This window comes from Festucalex cinctus, chromosome 4, assembly GCF_051991245.1.
Source record: "Festucalex cinctus isolate MCC-2025b chromosome 4, RoL_Fcin_1.0, whole genome shotgun sequence".
In the NCBI taxonomy this organism is placed as follows: Eukaryota; Metazoa; Chordata; class Actinopteri; order Syngnathiformes; family Syngnathidae; genus Festucalex; species Festucalex cinctus.
This window is the reverse complement of record NC_135414.1, coordinates 17060597-17081066: the sequence shown is the minus strand read 5'-3', so window position 1 is coordinate 17081066 and position 20470 is coordinate 17060597. Positions and strand designations below refer to the sequence as shown.

Genomic DNA, 20470 nt, shown 5'->3' with positions numbered 1-20470 from the left:
CAACCAATTGCATTGTAACAAGCTCACAAGGCCACAAAGTGACTCTGTGACCTGTGATGCAATTTGGGTCATTAACTGAGCCCCTCATCACTCCCAAAGTGATCTGGGATTTTTTTTTAAACTGTACAGGCCAACTGCAAGTGAACCTTAATGTTCCATGTGGAATGTCACCACGCCAAAGAGGCCACTACAGGACAGTGTTAAGCAATAATGTGCAATAGAGCAACACTTTGGGTTCAGGTTACGCACACTTTAAGACTTTGAACTAAACAGACTTTTATAACCAGCGGGTTTAAAAATTCAAATGTTTATTTGTCCAAACAAATTGCCAGAGAATTAAAAAACAACAACATTACAAAACAAAAGATAAAAAGTAACCATGTTGTATATATTAACAGAAACAAATGAAAACTGTGGACGTGTAGTTAGATGACGCATTAATTGTGTTTTTAAAACAAAACAAGAGCTCACTGGCAAAGAATGCTCAAAATGTGGAAATGAGTGAACGGGTTCCTACAAGAAGTCTAAGCATTACGATCAATACGGACATCAACCTCTCGGCCATTGATCTTTGTTCCATTCATCATCCGGCAGGCTTTCTCTGCACTCTCCGGACAGTCGAATCTCACCGTTCCGCAGCCCTTTGACTTGCCGTTCTCCATCTTGATCTCTGCAAACATCACCTTGCCTGCACCCGACAGGAAGAAGAAACATTTCACACAGTATTCCTTTTTTATGTTGGCTAGACAATCGATGTGTTTTAACAAGAAAATCTCTTGCGTGTAGTACGCCTTACAGTACATAGTCGTAAGACATGAATTATTCATATTGAAAGTGGGGACATACCACAATGCATGAACTTCTCTTTAAGCTTTTGCCATGTAAGTTCATAGGAGAGCTGCAAAATAGAAACAAACAACAGTATTATCAGTTTATACTGCATAATGTACAAGTTACATTCCAAACAGCCTTTTAAGGGGGACAATACGTTTTTGTGACTGCATGACACAACAGACAAAAACCTATAAAATGGAACTGAACGTGTTTTTTGTTTTGTTTTTTTTTCTCATTTTTGGTGCCTTAGTTTTGTCTCAATTTGGTTTTTACCTGACTTTTTGGAATGGATTTAACACAAAAACAAGGTTCTACTGTGCTAAAGATTATCACTGCAACCACAATCTGGTGGATCAATTCAACTTACATTTCGCACAAATATCTGACAACCAGCTTTGGGCCCAAAGCCCCGGTCAGACATGCCCATGTGACTTGGGCCGCCACCTCCAATGCTGCGGTTCATGTCCATTCCTGACATTCCCATGCGGTCGAAGCCCGAGCCCATGCGATCCATCGCCATACTGCCTATCCCACCACCACCACCACCACCACCACCTGTGGCAAAAAGAGACAGAAGAGCTTAGAAAGAGAGCAAACACCCCGGGCTGGTAAATGAAGCCTCCAACACTGTTCCAGTCCTGCTTGGATAAAATCGGAATGATCAATTATTGAAAATAGATACAAATAAATCTGCAAATTACCATATCAACACTGACAACTTTCATTCAGTTGTAATAATGTGGTGCAGTGGAGGTATGTGTGATATTGATTCACTAAACAAGCTCAGTGACAGCATTTGTACAGGAAGCTGGTGCTTTTATGACCAACAAAATAACCTCAGGTCAGAGCCAAGAAAATGACTAATCCTTCAAAAACAAATAGGTGCACCTGCACAACCCAATCCGGTCGGAAACTCTCTCAACGAAGTTAAGTAGACTAATGGAAACAAGTCTGTATGATTCAGCACACCACTAAAAACTAGAACAACAATAAAAGATGAAATGAATACCTCTCTGACTGCACCAAATTAAACAGGAAAATATTTTTTAACTGTACATTGTGCAAGTGTACATAATTTTGTGTTTGCTTGAGTAAGGGGTTAACTAAAGGAGGCGTCATGTGGCTGATTTAGCTGATTATTGCTGTTTAGGAGAAAATCTTCAAAACCTCTGAGATCCTGAGTAGTATATGATAAATGTGTACCTAATCCAGTCCCCATGCTCCCCATGCCACCAACGCCCATGCCTCCGCCAAAACTTCCACCTGATGGGAGAGAATGCAATTTGGGGCATGGTGGGTTAGACCGCAGCACATCACATCCATGCACAGTGAGTGACAACCCAAAACTGACAAGCTCACCTTGCACGACCCCACAACAACAGAACTCACCCATTCCTCCAAAAGAATCGCCAAATCCACGATTCATCTGCATGTCATTGTTGCCAAAATCCCGATCCATTCCGCCCATTCTTGACCGGAACACATCTTAAAGGCAAAAACAGTAACCATGACGGAAGCTATCACTGATCGAAGAGTTCTTACATGAAACTGATCCTTGTTTTTGCAAAGCGGCAAATCAAACACTCACCGTTCATCCTGCCCATCGCCATCATGTCCCTTCCTCCAAAGTTAACCAGGTTGGCCATATTGTCCATGCTTCCAAACCCCCCACCAGCACCCATTCCTGCCAGGACAGTCAGATGACAGTCGCAAATCAGCCCATCCATAGAACTCATACACAAATGATGGCAAAATTAACAATTTACCCCCTCCAAGTCTGTTCATTCCACCAAACCCTGGCGCATCCATACCTAAAGACAAGACGGAAGTCAGTCACATCATGCTAAAGGGTATACAATACACTATTAAACAGAACAATGCTGCATGTGATTTGGATGCGCTAGCTAAATCACATTCATATTATAAATCTTTATCTGAGAAATGTACTCATAATGGATTGTCAAATGATAATGCCTGATTGTCAGCTTTATCCTGTATACAGTGGACCTCTGTAAAATTGTGGTTCCGCAATTGTGAACTGGCCCATTTGCGGGTTTTATTTTATTTTGACATAAACCCCTTCATGACCCATATGACAGCATTTGCGTAACAACAGCAGGACAAACAAGAACAAAAAATGGTGTCGGGAAGACGTCATAACCATGTTTGCTGTTACAAGATTAGAAAAGACTGCGTCGGTAAGTCGTTTCCTTTGCAATATCATAAGACTGCAGAGCCTGCAGTAGTGTTTGAAATGCTTTTGTATTTTACTGCAAGCTTACATGCTACTGTATTTTGGGATCATAGTCCATCCATCCATTTTCTTGACCACTTATTCCTCGCAAGGGTCGCTGGAGCCTCTCTCAGCTGGCTTTGGGCAGTAGGCGGGCGACACCCTGAACTGGTTGCCAGCCAATCGCAGGGCATACAGAGACGGACAACCATCCACACTCACAAACACACCTAAGGACAATTTGGAGCGCCCAATTAACCTGCCATGCATGTCTTTGGAATGTGGGAGGAGACCGGAGAACCCGTTTCAAGGGGACGCCAACCTCGAATATTTGACAATAATATTATGTGACCTTACTAGTCTAAAACACGACATTCTGATTAATATGACATTTGTGGAGTATGAGTTATGAAGCAAGGTCCAGCCATTTTTTATCCATCTCAGGGGGCAGCCATTTTGCCACTTGCATGCCGTCGACTGAAAATGACATCACAGTTGCTCAGGGCTCAGACAACAACCTATCACACAGCTCACCTGTTTTCTCTGATTGGTTGTTACCTGAGACCTGAGCAACTGTGATGTCATTTAGCAACACAGAGTCGCTTCCCACAACGGAGCAACATTTGTTTCTGTGTGGAAGTAAATACATAAAAAAAACAAACTGTCATTTTCACTTGATAGAAAAAGGCTAAATGGCCGGCTTCTAATATTTTATTGATAAAAACTGCTGGATTTTATTGCTTAACTCGTATTCCACTCATGCAAGATTAACCAAAACACCGTATTTAGATTAGTGGGGTTGCATAGAAAATATTGTCAATTTTTTAGGGGGTTGACTTCTCCTTCAAACTTTCCCTCACTTTTGGCGCGTGATACATTCCACACCCACCCGCGATAGGTGACCCCGAGCCCTCTACGTGCATGGAAGAGGCCAGACGGAGGAATGAGACAGCATTGGCCTTACGAGTGGCGCTTTTCCACTGGACGGGTTCCACACCGAAGCGGCATTTTTTGTCCCCAGATGTTCGCATCTCCATGGGTCTTTGTCGGGGCAAAGCGGTTAAAACAGAACCCCTTTTTAGAACCATCTCAGAGGTGGTTCTGCAGCGCCGGTCGTCCGCGGCCAAGTCATCACTGTCATCTGATTGGCCGACAGCAACACAGCAAGCAACGCCGTGGAACACGTCCATTTCCTTATTTTATGCAAGCGATGCGAGAGGTGCCTGCCGGTCTTCGCCAAAGTCATAAAAATACAGTATATACAATAAATATAATGTTTTACAACAACGCTGAACTATATTTACAATTTAAAAATGTACTTGTGGAAAGATTTGTAATGATTGTTTAATTGAAAAACAAAACAAAAAACGAGTGCACACCGCTCGCCTGGTCATGTGTGACCATTCACTTGAATGAGAGCTCCAGTGGCAGTTAAATGGATGAGGCTGAGCTCTCCATTCAGAAATAGCTTCGTGAGCTGGTCGTGAAATCAAGATCGCAATATTTCATCCATGGTGGACCATATGAAATTGTAAATATGGTTCAATGTTGGCACGACTTGCCACTCATGAAATGTTATGACAGAGCCGCATGCTATATTTAAATTGATTGGGAACTTGTGTATCAATGCCAACACGAATAGTGAATGGGGATTTTGGATGCGAATCCAAGCCTATAGACTATTATAATCTCTTTCATATGATCATCAATTATTTGTGGGAATTCACTCTTTGCACTCAGGGTTGATCCCTGTCCCCCACAAATAGCCAGGGTCCACTGTTACAGCAAAAGTGTATTTTTCAAACTGCAAAGTTGTAGTTGGATTGTATCAGAAGACTGTTTGAGAAACAGAGAGCATGCACTTTTGTATGAATTTCCCTAACATAATTCAAAAATACCTCCTGGCCCCATGGAGCCCATTCCGCCTCCGCTGTTCATATTGGTTGCATTGATAGGCTGCCCCCCTGGTCCTAATCCCATACCAATACCAGACAGACCTCCTGTGGACATAAAAAACAGACAACATACAATATTTCAAAACTTTACCATACCCTCTTTCCATTCTGTGACTTCCAAACAAGAATTTCAACTAGAACATTTAATTCACAGAGATCTGAGTTGTGTGCCTGAAGTTCTACTTTTATTTTTCCAAGTAGCGCATATTCCTTCCTGATTTTGAGCTGCCAATTCATCCATCAATGTAAATAACAATCCATCAGGTGAATAACATCTCACTCACGTGGTAACTGAGGTTTTTCCATTTGGCGATAATCATCAGGGGGAAGGGACTTATCATCCTGTCAAAACAATAAATGTATTTATATTTTCTACATTTGCTCAAGTCCCATCAAAATTAAACTAAAAACGCCTCACCATTTTAACATGCATTTGTCTGTCAAAGAGCATCTGTCCATTGAACATGGCTGATTTCAGAGTCAAGGTAAGGAAAAGGAATCACGAAAAAATTGCATTCATGTGATTTTTCTTCCTAGCAGATTTTCTGCTGACACCCGAAGGATACAAATGGCCTGCAGAGCCTCCAGCGGCTGCTCAAAAGTCACCGTTCCCATCCCGCGACTCTTGCCGTCTTTGTCCTCCTTCACGTCTGCCCTTTTGACCACACCTGCCATGCTGAACACTTCCTTCAGCTTCTTCCACCCTACCTTGAAATCAAGCTGTAACATCAAACAAAACATCATTTGGACTAATACTCCAATACCAACAAAATTATGACACTAGAATAAGTCTTAATAAATGTCTATCCATGCATGTGATATTTTGGCTGTCCTCACATTGGCCACAAACACTGTGCTGCCCAGTCGACCAGTTTGCAACGCATGCTTGATTTCAGGTGGAATGTTGGGATTATTGGAGATGGAGGGGGGGATAGTCATTCCACCAGGTCCCATGTCCTGCCCCCGGCCTCCTTGGTGGCCGCCCATGCGCTGCAGCACACGGCGGGCATGTTCCCCATCAGGGTCCTTGACGGAAACACAGATAAAGGTTTTCTAAGATGAGAGTAGACATTCAAGCTTGAGCTAAGTACTATTGCAACTGAAATAAATGGTTCTTCCCCAAGCTATCAAATGTAGTAATGCAAGGCAAGGCAAGTTTATTTGTATAGCACATTTCATACACAAGGCAACTCAATGTGCTTTACACAAGGAAAGACAACACATAAGCATCAACAAACAGTAGTTAACATTCAGAGGAAGAAAAATAAATGAAAATAGGTTATAGTTGTAGGGGTGTGAATTGCCTAGTACCTGACGATTCGATTCGTATCACGATTCACAGGTCACTATTCGATTCGATACCGATTAATCCCGATACGAATTTATAAGTCGATTGTTGCGATTTTTTTTCATTCAAATTTAGAAAATACTAATCAGTAAGCTTGTAGAGTGTAAGATTTATATGAAAATGCATTATTTATTCATCTGAAATTTCAGTCTTATAGAGGTTGTAATCTGTTTCATGTTTGAACAACATTAAAATAAAATATTAAGGCTTAATGTTCCGTTCATATAACATTCTTCCATGCTCAAGGTGTGAATCCTAAAAAACAAAAAAACAAAAAAAACAAAAAAACAAAAACAAAAAAAATCGATTCTGCCGATTATTGAATCGATTCGAGAATCGCGCGATGTAGTATCGCGATATATCGCCGAATCGATTTTTTTTTAACACCCCTAGTTGATAGTAGTCTATCATATGTAATAGTCTCTCTTGATTGGTCCACAAAGTGTACATACCTCTTTAATGTTGAGAGGCCTTCCATTGAGGTCATATTTATCCATAGTTTCTATTGCCTTGCTCACAAATTCTTCATCTTTGAAGTCCACAACACTGTTCAAGCAAGACACAAAAAGGTACCATGTTAAAACAAGGAAACTCAAAATAGCTACTTAAAAAACTGTAGTTAATATAGAGATTTTTCTTACCCGCAACCCTAACCAAGGGATATCGCAGAGGTACAGGTTGCAGTCGTATAAAACAGAAGGAGTAGACAAAAATCAGTTAAAGAAGGCCAAGGCTCTTGAACACTTTTGTTCATGTATTTGCTTTATTTTGAACTTTAGTTTTTGTACAAAATATACTATAAGTGTTTTGCAGACCAGTTTTAAAGATCAATTACTGTATTAATTTCAAGCAAATAATATGACTAAAAAAGCTTTGTATTTGATTTTTAATAGAGGCGCACGAGTCATTCTACCTCAGTTCACCCGAATGAGTGAAACCTTTTCAGATTTTGCTGAAATTGTGTGTGTAGGTACATTGCATCATGAAAAGCCAAATTTCCAAATTAAATACAGCAGAGATACAGAGATACAGCAGTTTTTCACCTTTTTTCTTCTTCTTTTTTTTCAAAAAATGGCCGTAGCAGTCGAATTTGCTGACACAGGGCTACATTTTTTGTATTTGTGCCACTGAAGACGAGTGTGTCTCCCTATTGAATTACAAGATCAAACTCAAAAAGTAGGACAAAAACAGTTTTGTCAAAAGTACTCTGATGCAAAAAATAAATGTCAGATTTCGATTCCTTCTTTTTTTTCCCCTTTCCAGCGATACCTTGGTTTTTGAAATTGGACCAGTGTTTGTTGAGAAAAGGCCATTTTACATTTGGTGGACATGGGAATTTTCGTGTAAAAATTAGAGCTAGAGCTAGAGAGCTAGAGAGCTAGAGAGCTAGAGCTAGAGCTAGAGCGAGAGAGAGAGCGAGCGAGAGCGAGAGAGAGAGAGAGAGAGAGAGAGAGAGAGAGAGAGAGAGAGAGAGAGAGAGAGAGAGAGAGAATCAAACCACAATCTCAGCAACCATTCAAGCTGAAATTGGAATTTTTGGCTTCCATGCTAGGAATTACCCCTACACCAAATTTCACAAAAATAGGAAGGGTGGGGTTTCTAAATGCCATTTTTCTGGGTGATCTGAGGTGAAATGACCCACACCTAATACATTTTTTTATGCATTTATGTCATAAAAGTAACAACATACAGATAGAAAAAGATATTTCAAGATCTTGCAAGACTTTTATTCCTTTGATGAGACATTTTGGAGATTTAAGGGTAAATCAGTAGACAAATCACACAATCCACATGTCCCTTTGGAAAATAGCCAGAACAAACTTAACTTTTACACCAATTGAAAGGACAGCAACAAAAGCAAATAAATAAATAAATAAATTGCCCTCTTGGAGGAGTTCATAAAGCTACTTTCCAAAATTCAACAGGACATCTCCCTTTCAAGTAAATGTCAATCATGATCCAACTATCAGGCTCTAGAAGCAACCTAGAGTACCTCCAGTTCTAGTAAGACCCAAAGGATCAGAACCTTCAAAAGCACTTGATTAAGGAGAGCCTGCTGAGGGCATTTAAAACCTGGTGCAGCAAGTTGGCCACATCACTTACCCTTGACTTTCCTTCTGCATCCTTAAAGAGCTCCACGTATGTAACCTCACCGACTACATGAGACATACACAGGAAAAAATACCAAAAAAAGAACAAAAAGGGAATGTAAATCACCAAGTCATCAAGATGCCGTCGACCATGGCAACGCCGCTAAAGCTGGAGATGTCCCGTTAATGATAAAGCAGACCAACATCCCACCAGATAACACCATGCCTTTGCGGGCAGTGACTGCACACCCAAAGGCTGAAACACACATGGCTACATTCAACCTGGGAAATTCAAAAGACTTCAACATTGATCAGGTGGTCAACAGATTCCATTCATATCAAGTGCGTTTTAAGCTGTCTTTCAGGCCTCTAAAAAGTATTTCAAAAAGAGTAAAAGGTTCATACATGTAGTCAAGGTTTACTCAGCAACAGATGCAACAATGTCATACAGTCATATTCTACTACACGTTTGAGATTAGCTAACAAAACATGTGATACAATGTCATATCCACCTTTTCTCTCAGCATATCACACCAATCTGCATTAACACAATCCAAAGAATAATTAAACTCCATTGCACAGAAGACTACTTTGCTGCTATTTGAACACGGTACATCCAGAGAAAGTTTGGAACTTCTACTACTACTAGAAACAGGACGATCCATCTGCTAACATAAAAGGTAGAACTAAAGTACAGTGTTTTAATGCTGAGGAGTAAAAACAGGTTAAAAGGCACAAACCCCACCGAAGTCTGACTTACCTTTATCACGCATGAGATCTTTAATTGCCTGCCATTTCATGTCATACGGAATGTTGCTGATGAACACCCGGTTCCTTTGACCACCTTTCTTTTCGCCACCATGTTTATCTTTGTAAGGATGGTAGCGACCTCCTCTTCGGCTTCCGGAGGACTTCTCTTTACCTTCGTGTTTCTCTTTAGATGGATTAGAGTCCTCAGCATCCCTAAAAAGACATAAAAGTGTCTATATTTGCTTGGTATATAGATTCTACATAGCTGTTCGAAAACTCAGGACAGAGCACCTTTTGTTTGAAAACATCCATTTTTCAAAATGAGCAAAGTTATTGGTACAGACATTATTAAATTGACTTAAAGTGATTTCAGCAGACTTCCTGATTTCTTCCCCCCTGCCCTGTGGAAGTTGCGAGCATGTCACTGAATGTTGTCTTTTGGTGTTTCTTCACAGCTCTCACAATTTTCTATCATCAACTACTTGATGTACTTGATGACCTACTTGGCTGACCTGTTCGATGCCTGTCACTCAGTACGTCTGTAGGTTATTTCTTTTTCAGGACATACCAAATTGTTGGATTGGCTATGCCCAATGCTTGTGCAATTGCTTTGTACCATTTTCGTTCATCTCTAGGCTTCATAATGGTTTGCTTTTCTTCCATAGATAGCGCTCTGGTCTACATGTTTGCTTAACAGCCAATGCAATTTTCCCAGGTGGAATTTTTTTTTAGCAAAAATCAAGCACTAATGTATAAGAAACCAATCCAAAAAGCAACACCTGAGCAACTAGAAACACCAATCAGTAACATGTTCCAATACTTGCCGCTCACTTGAATGGGTGCTCTGTCCGGAGTTGTTTCAGAACATCTAGACGTAAATACCATGAAATAAAAGCTGTAATAGTGATGGGTTTCATTATGTTTCAATCTGAAATCCAAATGTCTTACAGTATGCAACAAAAATAACAGAACTGACCTTGCCGTTCCAATGCTTTTGGAGGGGACTCCAATTTCAATTCACCTTGAGCACATAAATGAGCACAGCGGTACCTTGGCATATGAGTACCGTCATCTTATTAAGATATTGCTTGGTCAATTATTTTTTTGCTTCATGTGTTGAGCTAAAATCTAATTTACCAGCAAGCTTCAGATATGCCATAACTCAAGTTAGGTGGAGTAAAGGACAGCCCCACTCACAGATGTGTAAAATGGCCAAGGGGTTAGGGTTAGGGTTTAGTCTGTATATGTGTGCGTGAGACTTACAATTTACACTTTATAAAACAAGTTCATTTCTTTACATATTTGCTTTTATATTTACATTTATAATAAAGTAGTTTCTTTATTTAAAAAAGAAACAAAAACAAAAAAAACTGTTCGCTCCTGGAACCCCAACTCCCATCTAATAGACTACTTAAACATTAATGTGATGAAAATAAGCCGATATTGATGTCGATTATAGATCGTTTCGGAATGAAACACATGTAATTATTGACCAAAGAACCGATGCTTTATTCCACAAAATGGTTAACGAGCACTAAATTTGAGAACGTGCATTTTCTAACATTGTCCGTTGACCAGAATTAGCAAGCCTAGCGTTTCAGCAGGTATAAATACCTATGCATACTTTTAAAAGGCAAACTACAATAAGGAATCGTTTACAAATTCATTAAGACACCTTTTACAAATCAATCGTAAGTGTTCAACCGAGTACATTACACTACAACACTATGTAACGGACCGTCTCAGCTAACAATGGTTAGCATCACAGGGAGTCCATTTTGCTTAGCTTCATACATTCGACGAAGACGGTTATAAATCACTCACGTCTTGACGCCATTGGGTGTCTCGGGACCAGGCTCGCTGGTGTCCGATTTGAGGGATGAAGCGGCCTCTTCTAGTTTTGGCTCTTCTTCAAGACCCGGAATGATATCTTCCATTATGGTTTAGCGATGCCTTGCACCACGACACAAGATGCCTTGACGCACTTTCAAATCGAATCGAGGCTGACCTGCTCTCGTCTCGCGATATTTCGGGATGTGGCGAGACGTGGGACTGTTGCCAGGCGGCGTGGAGGAATTCTTGGTATGACGAAAAACTGATTCACTTGCTGAAAATCTCAACAATAACTATTTATCTTAAAATAATAAAAGTCTTTAATTAATTAGTTAAAATTATAATATTTGGTCTTGTAATTTATGGCTGTATTATTATTATTATTATTATTATTATTATTATTATTATTATTATTATTATTATTATTATTATTATGCGTGTTTATTTTATATATGTTTTATGTTCACTTTATGTTTAGTTTGTTGTATATGACTTTATTTGGGCTTGCTTTTATTGTGCTTTGTTTTGCTCTGCTGTCTGCAGCCAGGTTACCAATGCAGAATATAATCAGTTCTCAATCGCCTAAGATAAAAACAAAATAAAAAAAAACAAAAATAAAAATAAAAAAAAAACATCAAATTTGCAAATATTCAGATGTATGTTAAATAGCAAATTTGCAGATGTAGACATAGTCAATGGTGTAATCGTCAACTTTTGACACATTTCTAAAAATGTACATTGTACATACACTACATGGGTAATTCCAGAATTGGGGGATACTTTAGCTTTAGGCACCTACTGTACATTTTTTTCTAATATATATAAAAATTTTTTTTTTTTTTTAAATAAATCATCACAAATAATCTTATACTATGATCAACTATTTAAAAACATGTAGATGTTAACTGTGATCTACAACTTAATGACGACTCACATTATTCACACATTTCAATTTTTTGGGAAAAAATGGCCCTTGGATTTGTTTGTTTTTTTTGTTCTTTATTTGTAATGAAATTCACAACACGTTAATAACCTACCAGTGACAGTCAGTAAGATATTTAATAGCACATTGGCTTTAATATGATCACGTTTACATTTAGAACGTCTTTCATTCACATTGATTGAAACACAGGAGAGTTTGTCTGACCAAACAGATCCAGGTCAAGTCTACCTAAACAGTGACCTACTATTACAACAAAAACGATGACTGGCATGGTGTGCTACTAATAAGTGGATGAAGTTAGGAAAGGTTCCATTTTGCATTGGTTTAAGTAACACATTACAAAAAAAAAAAAAAAAAAAAAAAAAAAAAAATGCGGTTCAAGCATTCTCAATCTCATATTACAAAACACCCATTTACGTGTGTCAAGGTCTCTGCAGCTATAATTTAAATTGTCTCCCGTGAAATTTATTTGCATTTTAAGAACGCAATGTCCTTAGTCACTTACTTTGAATGGATTGCTCCGACTTCATTTTATTACCATGTCTCAAGTTGACCTGTGACAGAGCAGAGAAGTTGGTTAACCTTTAACATAACACTTGCATTAACCTGTCAGCAGAATCAGGTCAATAAATGCACCTTTTGTGACTTGGCAATATATACGCATTCATAAACTTGAGCAGACTAACTTCTGAATAACAGACACTCAAAAATGCAATTTATTGTTTTTATTTGGAGTGTGGAAATCTGTGGCTGTAGTTTACTAATTATCATTATTAAGTAAATTGATTTTTGTCATAGCTTTATGAGTACTTCCCAATGACATCTTATAACCTCACTATAAACAGCTAAATTTGCTTCTTATTCATCTTTGATTAAGAAATAAATGGTCATGTATTGCAATGTAGCTCTGTTACCTAAAGGGATTAATAATTGCTACTGTCTATTACTGTGCATTGGCATTGCCCATTCTGTCTTTGAAGTCTTGGGGGCAGATTACAACACTGTAAAAATGGTGTGATATGAAGTTCATTAGCATTAAAGGTATACTATGACCTGAGCCTGAGATAAAAGTCTAATAATCTTTATCCTTGTGTCCTATAGACGCAGGATAGCCTTTATGCAACAGGTTTTCCATTTAAGTCACACAAGAACTACATAAGACATAGAACAAAATCAACATTAGATGCAGTTATGCATGTTTTAATGGTCTTATAATCAAATCTGAATAGTCATCTGCTGTATTGGACACCATTAAATTATAACACATTACTGAGCAATAGGTCACAGTGACAAAAGCTATTGACCTTGAAATGGATATAAGGGAAAATTAGGCCAAATGCCATCAAAATATAGAAAGAAATACAGTGGTGCCTTGAGGTACAAGTTTAATTTCTTCCATGACCATTCTCATCACTCAAATAATCTTTCTCCATTGAAATAAATAGAAAAGCCATTAATCAGATCTGGGTTAAGAGAAAGAAAGAAAGAAAGAAAGAAAGAAAGAAAGAAAGAAAGAAAGAAAGAAAGAAAGAAAGACCCTACCAAATTTTTTTTTGTTTTTTAATGAGGAAAAATAGTATTCTATAATAGAGTACTTTATAAAAACACACAGTAATGACACAATGAAACAAAACATTTAAAAAAAAATTAAATGGTCTTTGTGCTGCTCCTTCTGGGATATGCACCCAGGGTTTTAACACAACCACATCCGATGTGCCATGCTATTCATTGCCTGTCTAAATTTCCATGTTAGCATTAAGCTAGAAAAAAAAGCTGTGTGTTTGTTCCAAATATACAAAGTGCAATTCTCTTTGTTTTGAAACTTCAACTGGGTGTTACAATAACATGAAAACAGTGTGAAGTTTTTTTTTGTTTTTTTTTTGTAAGACTTGTTGACTAATTCTAGCAGTTTGGCACTGCTGATTGCTGTGATTTGATTTCAAGTTTGCTCTCGCAAAGCAAAGTGGACAAATGATTCAATGACCTGACTCAATGATTAGGACTCAATGACTTTGTGAAATCTACCTGGGATGTAGGCTACATATATTCTACTGAGAATTGCCTGTTTTATTACATTTTTCACTTTCTTCTGTGTCCACTTCAAAATGAAAAATGGGGCTCAGTTTACCATTTGCAGACTCTTAATTTATTACACCCACAACAATGACCATCTCCCACATGGAATATCTTATCCTCAGATCTGAGTCACTGCACCACTACGACAAAAAAAGCCTCACAGCTGATATAAACTTGTACTGCATAACAGCATAACAGATGCCCTCTTCCATACTGAATGTTGTGGCCAGATAGCCTGCAGGTTTTCTGCCCTTTGTTCACTCCAGTAAAGCCACTCTAGTTCATCATAGGCTCATCTGCCTCTGTCTGAGAGCATCATCATTATCATCAGTTAAAACAAACCAGGCTTGATGAGGGATACTATTATGGTACCTTTGCAGTATTTACTCGCCAGGCACAGTGAGAGGCAGCATTTCTCCTGCAGACTAAACCATGACTTTCCTCTCTCATTTCGGTGTAGTCACTTTGAAGGGAAAACACAAACACACCCAGGCTGCAAAGATGCAACGGGAGGAGACGGAGGAGCGCTTGTTTATATGCCGCTGCGGCCATCCTTGCGCTGCTGACGGAGGAATGTTGTGAATGAGTGAGGCAAGCAGGGCAGCTGAGTGAGGCTAACAAGTGGTTGCCATGCAGCAGGAGCGTTTGCGTTGCTAATGGGAGAGATAGAGATAGAGAAACGGAATGATAATGAGAAGGAGGCAGCAAGTAAGGCGGCACGAGGATGAGCAGCAGCATCCCTGAGAAGAGACGCATCCCGGCTCGAGATCTCCCACCTCATCGCTCCCCAATTGCCTCCTTCATTTTTGATTTTTGTTTTTGTTTTGGTAAGACACTAGCCTTCAACATGCTAATATCGGGAGGTTTCATGGACGTATTTGTGCGGCGTCCGAGCGGGAGGATCTCTGCAGAAGATGTGCTATCAACAGGTCTGTGAATGGCACCATCATGACGGTAAGACGCCTGCACCTGCAAGTACAGGCTCTCTCTTTCACTCTATCGTTCTCTTCCCATGCATACCTGTATCCTACTAATCATCATACTTTCCTCTCCCGTGCCTGTCAATTCATTCCACCATCCATCCCATTCACCAGCCCATTCTCTTGAGCCACCTGCTGCTTGAAAAGATTTGTGGACAAACGACTGACAGAGGCAGACTTGCAGCAATTGTGTGCATTCACTGTTTTATATCTAATGGAATTACACTGTCTGGCAGACGTATGCTCCTATGCAACAGGTCAAAAGCAATATTGTTTCTCGAAACTAACATACATTCCATAGCATCATGCCTGAATGTGATGCAACGTTTTCATTGTTATTGCTTAGCATGTTTAATATCTGACCATAAGCACTGCGACACACTGGGATTCTAACTCAGCCCGAAGCTATGTGGTCATGCTTTCGGCAAACATGCCCTCTTATTGCTTACTTCATGAAACCCCTGCTCCCACTTCAGTGTTTTCTTTATCTCAATTTCTGCAACATTGTGCCAAGATGGAGTGATCGAAGTTTGTTTCTTAGCATAACTGAAAGAAGCTATTTATAGATTCCTTCACCCTTCATGAGTCACAGTTAGTTCTTGTGTGCATTTCAAATAATCTAAATTGAACATTTCACTTCGCCATACGTTTATTTCTTCCTGCCTCGTCAGTGGATTATTAATGTAACAGGCTGTTTAAATTGATTGATCTGCACAAGAGTCCCAATCTGAAGCCATCACACCATCTCTGTCTAGGTAACATGCAACCAGTGACCCAGTCAGAGGAGAGATGAGGCACCTAGATGTTGATTTACAATGTGTAGCGTCCACTACAACCACTCCCTGGCTGCCATGAGCGGAAACGACATGATGGCGCACTCCCTGACTCTGGAACAGAAGACGGCGTTTGCCTTCGTGGGGATGCTATTAGTGTTCCTGGGACTGCTGATAGTGAGATGTTTCAGGATCCTCCTGGACCCCTACAGCAGTATGCCGTCCTCCAACTGGGCAGACGGCATCGAAGGGCTGGAGAAAGGGACGTTCGAGTATGCCCTGACTTAACACAGGGGGACAGACATCTGTAGATGTCCTCACAAATGATTATTTTAGGCTTTCATATGCATTCAGTTCATCACTGATGGAACACACACAAACAGAAACACAGATCAGTGTTGTGTACTTGATTGGAGTTGGAAAAGTAAGTTGCAATCAAGTGCAAGTAAAGTTAATTCTGTTAATTTTCAAAGTTGGATACTTTCCATGGGAATCTTGAAGTAGTTAATTTCGGGGTCAACATATAGTTGTGTTGCAGATTATCTGTGCATGTGATATCTGTGGTCTCGATGGGACCTGAAATTTTGAGTTTTGGTTGTTTTAACCCGGATTATGCTACGGAATTATTATTTTTCAATTTCAATTATGTTATCAACAAACTTTGGACAATTTTGTAACTATTACTTTGCATTCTGTCTGCTCATTCCCATCCAAAGTTTTCACTTTTGAAAATTTCCAAAATTTGGGATCCAACCTGTCTATGATGGCCCAAACGAGACAAAAGCTTTCTGTCACCTGCCTGGATTTGTATTTCAATTTAAGTGGCATCCACTTCTTAATGCATAGGGCTGAATATGACATTGGTCCTTACTGTGGAGCTCTAACAGCTTCAACTCTTATGGGACGGCAGTTTCCACAAGTTTTAGGAGCGTGGTTAAAGGATTGTTTTTCATCTTCTTCCAGTGAAAGTAACTCCGTATGTGAAAGCATACCCAGTGATTTTGGACAATCCCATGCCCCCAATTTTGTGGGACCAGCTTGCGGATGGCACCCTCATTATTTCAGGATGACTGTGCACCAATACATTAAGAAAGGCGCATGAAGACATGGCTGAAAGAATTTGCTGTGGATGTACTTGACTTGTCTTAACAGAATCTAGACCTCGACCCCTTGAACATCCTTGGGACAAATTAGAGTGGGGACTGAGAGCCAGGCCTTCTCATCCAACATCAGTATGTGATGTTACAAAAGCGCTTCTGGAAGAATGGTGAAAATGTCCCATAAACACTCTCCTAAACCTTATGGAAAGCCTCCCCACATTTAATTGAAGCTGTTATATCTGAATTTGAAGACTGAGCCATATGGATTAGGAATGAGACACCACTTAGTGTAAATTCATGCAAGTCAAGGCAGGTGAGTGAATACTTTTGGCAGTATCGTGTACGTATGTTGCTCATAGTGTTTGCTCTTCAGTCAACCGAGAGTGGTTTCTACTGCGTCTACATGTTGTTGTGGGAGTGACTCTGAGGCAAATGCTGTGTCATATTCTCCTTCAGCTCATCAAATGGCACAGAAATGGCTGAAGCTCCCTTTAACCCTCGCCCGAAAGCCCAATGTGTTCAGACGCTCAAGGCGAGAGGAAGACACATGAGAGGTTTGCCGTACACGGCTGTATTATTCCGATGTAGACTCAGGGACAAGTTTCCTAAAGTGATCTCCGAACGGCAAAATCGATTGCACATCTGCACGGCATAGTCGTCCTGCACAAGAATGTATGTGACTGGACACAGGGTATTGATGTGAAACTTCCGTGTGGAGTCGGTGAATTACAGACATGCTGCTGCTGTGTACAGATCGGTTTGAGAAGTCACATAAGGGACGACAAACTGATTTGTATTATGGTGTTACTGTTTCTTAATGATGCAAAACCATCGTTCAGAGTTTGTACTGCTGCTGTTGCTGTTGAATGATGGCTTACTGTTTGTTGCCAAAGTCTGAGCGAAAGTAACACGTTTACTTTCCATTTCATCTGTCGGGAATGACAAATGATAAAGAATGTTTGTCAAGAACCTGTCCAACGTTTGGCTGATGGAGCCGAAGGAACAAAATGAGGATTAAGGAACGGGAAAGGACTCGCTCTCTACTTTTAGTGCTGCTAGACTCTCACTACCTGTCTGCATAGGAGAAGGTCACATTGGAAATGGACATGTATTAGCACTGTGGAGGAAGTCGTTGTCTTTTCTCAGCCACCCTCACTCCACAGTCCAGACAACAGAAGACTGGATGGTTCTCGACGGAGCATCAGTCACGTGGCAGACTGGTCAACGTTTTGAGCTTTTCCTTTGAAAATATCTACACTTTCCCCGTAGTGCTGTGAATCTGCCTTACTGTGACCTTCAATGGGTTTATGTGCCTTCATCTAGAAACATTAGAGCTCCTGTATGTAGTGTGGGCGTGCGTGACATATCATGATGAAAGATATGCGGACCTGTTGCCTGCTCAGCTGGTGGTAGAGGTTTCTTGATGACATTTGACTCAATGGTGTAAAATAAACGGAATTTCTTCACTTAAATGTGTGACTTTGAAAGCTTTGTGTTAGAAATACGGCTATAGTCAATTTCTAGCTCAGAGGTGGTGCCAAACTCACATTGCAGTCATGATTTGCCACAAAGGCCATTAAGACTCATCATATGAACTACATACAGTACACATTTGCCCCTGCAGTTATGGCAATGCAGAGGTCATTGGTCAAACCTATGACCTCTGTATGGTGAGGTAGATATGCTAACCAGTTGTCCACTGTTACACCCAGATGGCTAGCTAGCTAGCTAGCTAGATAGATAGATAGATAGATAGATAGATAGATAGAAGTGTTTTACTTTATTTGGAAGAACCGTAGCACAAACGTATGAAGCAGTTAAACAGCCAGTTCTTGCCACATTAATAGTGGGAATAAAAATAAATAAAGATTTTAAATGACAAAGTGGATAACATTTGTAGAAATGTATAAAATGTGAGTGAAATGGCATAATTAAACATGAATACGAGCTTAACTTTCCAAAGTGGAAACTATTATTGAAAAAAAGATGAAATATGTGATGTAAAATGTTGACAATTGGAGAAACAGCACCTCTGTAAATCCAAGCTCACCATAAAAAATGAAGATGACTGGGTAGTTGCCAAACATGACATCTCAAGACATCAATGGGAAATGAATGGTGCTACTGCTTGGATGCATTTCAGAAATATGAGACTGATTAAAACATGCGGTTTCATTAAAAAAAACAAAAAAAAAACATCTATCTATCTATCTATCTAACAAGGGAGGACTCAGGCCCACACATCAATATGGCAATACAACCCAAACTGGAAAGCATGGGTGCATTAATATTTCTTCTTGGCCAGACAGTGAGCGTTGGACTGGTCATCATTTTCATTGCCTTTGACAATGTCCCTGTCTCACCTTGGCCACTTGCATTATGTTTTTTATTTTTATTTTTTATTTTTTTTACAAGCAGCAATATATATTGTCAGATATTGGTGTTGGGGGGGGGGGGGGGGGGGGGTTATCCTTGAAATATCCTTAAAAGTCCAACTTTTGATTCATTTTGACTAAAACTCAGCAATAGCTTCACTCATGTGGCATTAAATATTGCTGTTACTAATAGCATTGTAGATCAAACACAAGTTTAGTATAGCTACTTACATACAGGCTACCATTTAAATTACATTTTTGACAGTTTTCATCACTTTTATTTTAATGATGGATGGATGATTTTGCGAATGCAGCGCAAAGCTGGATACTGTACAGCTTTGATACAGGACAGGCAGTGATGTAAAGTGTGTCTGCTCTCTTCATTTCAACAACAAAATGTCTTTTCATTGTGTTGTGATGGAGATTTTATACCGGGTCTACAAGTGCAGAATTTCCATGATCTCATCCCAATTTATACATATACAACTGTTGTTTCCAGCATTTTCAGTTTCTTACAATGCTACTGTATGTGTAGTGAGCCACTGCATATTCATTGTACTGCGTTCGCAAATATTGAAAAACTGTTTTTTATACAATACAATTAAATAACAGTATTGATATACCAAGGGAAAAATGTAAGGGCATTGAAGAGCTTCATGTAGTCAAAAGTAGTCCTTTTCTGGCATGTTCGCCACCATCCCTCACTAATATCACGGTTCATATAGTATACATATTGCCATTATATTGTCATAAAGACATTTACTACATATACTGCTGCCATCAGGAGGAAACCTGTACCTACAAAATAGATACTTTTTAGGAGACTCCACAAAAGCATGTTTGTTCAACCATTAACATTACATCAGCAAAAAGAGTGAGCCTTTAGATTTAGTTTGGTCAATAAATAAATAAATAAATAAATAAAGAAAGAAAGAAAGAAATAACACCCACACATGTAGAATGACCAACAGAATAGATTTAAAAAAGGCGAAAAATATATAGAGGGTAATAATCTCATTCATTTTCCTTCTGCAGTCTTATTAACACTAGAATTGTATTTGTATTTGATGCATCTTGGATGGATGAGAGAAGCAAAAAGACGGTCACAATATTTACTTGTGCAATTTAAAATGATAATACTAACAGTCTGAAATGTTTATCAAGGTTTTTTGTTTTTTTT

General features: G+C 39.4%; 2 protein-coding genes and 1 long non-coding RNA gene across 5 annotated transcripts in view; 1 reads left to right on the top strand and 2 right to left on the bottom strand.

The window, feature by feature from the left end:
* Positions 1 to 291: 291 nt before the first annotated feature.
* On the bottom strand, positions 292 to 11234 carry myef2 (myelin expression factor 2). Its single transcript, XM_077519376.1, has 17 exons — positions 11035 to 11234; positions 9221 to 9423; positions 8474 to 8526; positions 7012 to 7019; positions 6823 to 6916; positions 5860 to 6048; positions 5589 to 5742; positions 5441 to 5490; positions 5307 to 5364; positions 4966 to 5067; positions 2601 to 2645; positions 2423 to 2518; positions 2224 to 2319; positions 2039 to 2097; positions 1202 to 1384; positions 847 to 898; positions 292 to 688 (listed from the first exon to the last, which is right to left on the bottom strand). The coding sequence occupies exons 1-17, from the start codon at positions 11145 to 11147 to the stop codon at positions 525 to 527; spliced, it is 1719 nt and encodes a 572-aa protein (XP_077375502.1). The 5' UTR covers positions 11148 to 11234; the 3' UTR covers positions 292 to 524.
* Positions 11235 to 12486: 1252 nt separating this feature from the next.
* The window catches only part of LOC144017616 (uncharacterized), a 29427-nt gene continuing 21443 nt past the window's right edge, over positions 12487 to 20470 (bottom strand). For all 3 annotated transcript variants that reach the window (XR_013283215.1, XR_013283216.1, XR_013283217.1), the window contains one exon: positions 12487 to 12540. This is a non-coding gene — a long non-coding RNA (uncharacterized LOC144017616). The remainder of the gene's footprint in view (positions 12541 to 20470) is intronic.
* ctxn2 (cortexin 2) lies at positions 14172 to 18294 on the top strand. The gene is made up of 2 exons (XM_077519373.1): positions 14172 to 15016; positions 15798 to 18294. Exon 2 carries the CDS (start codon positions 15858 to 15860, stop codon positions 16101 to 16103), a length of 246 nt encoding a protein of 81 aa, XP_077375499.1. The 5' UTR covers positions 14172 to 15016; positions 15798 to 15857; the 3' UTR covers positions 16104 to 18294.

Bases quoted from the DNA above. Each gene is read 5' to 3' on its own strand.
- ctxn2 (XM_077519373.1), top strand. From the start codon at position 15,858: ATGTGTAGCGTCCACTACAACCACTCCCTGGCTGCCATGAGCGGAAAC.
- myef2 (XM_077519376.1), bottom strand. From the start codon at position 11,147: ATGGAAGATATCATTCCGGGTCTTGAAGAAGAGCCAAAACTAGAAGAG. The intron at 5,491-5,588 runs GTATCCTTCGGG...CTCTGAAATCAG, and splicing joins GGAGGCTCTGCAGGCCATTT to CCATGTTCAATGGACAGATG. The intron at 5,365-5,440 runs GTGAGGCGTTTT...TTGTTTTGACAG, and splicing joins GACAAATGCATGTTAAAATG to GATGATAAGTCCCTTCCCCC.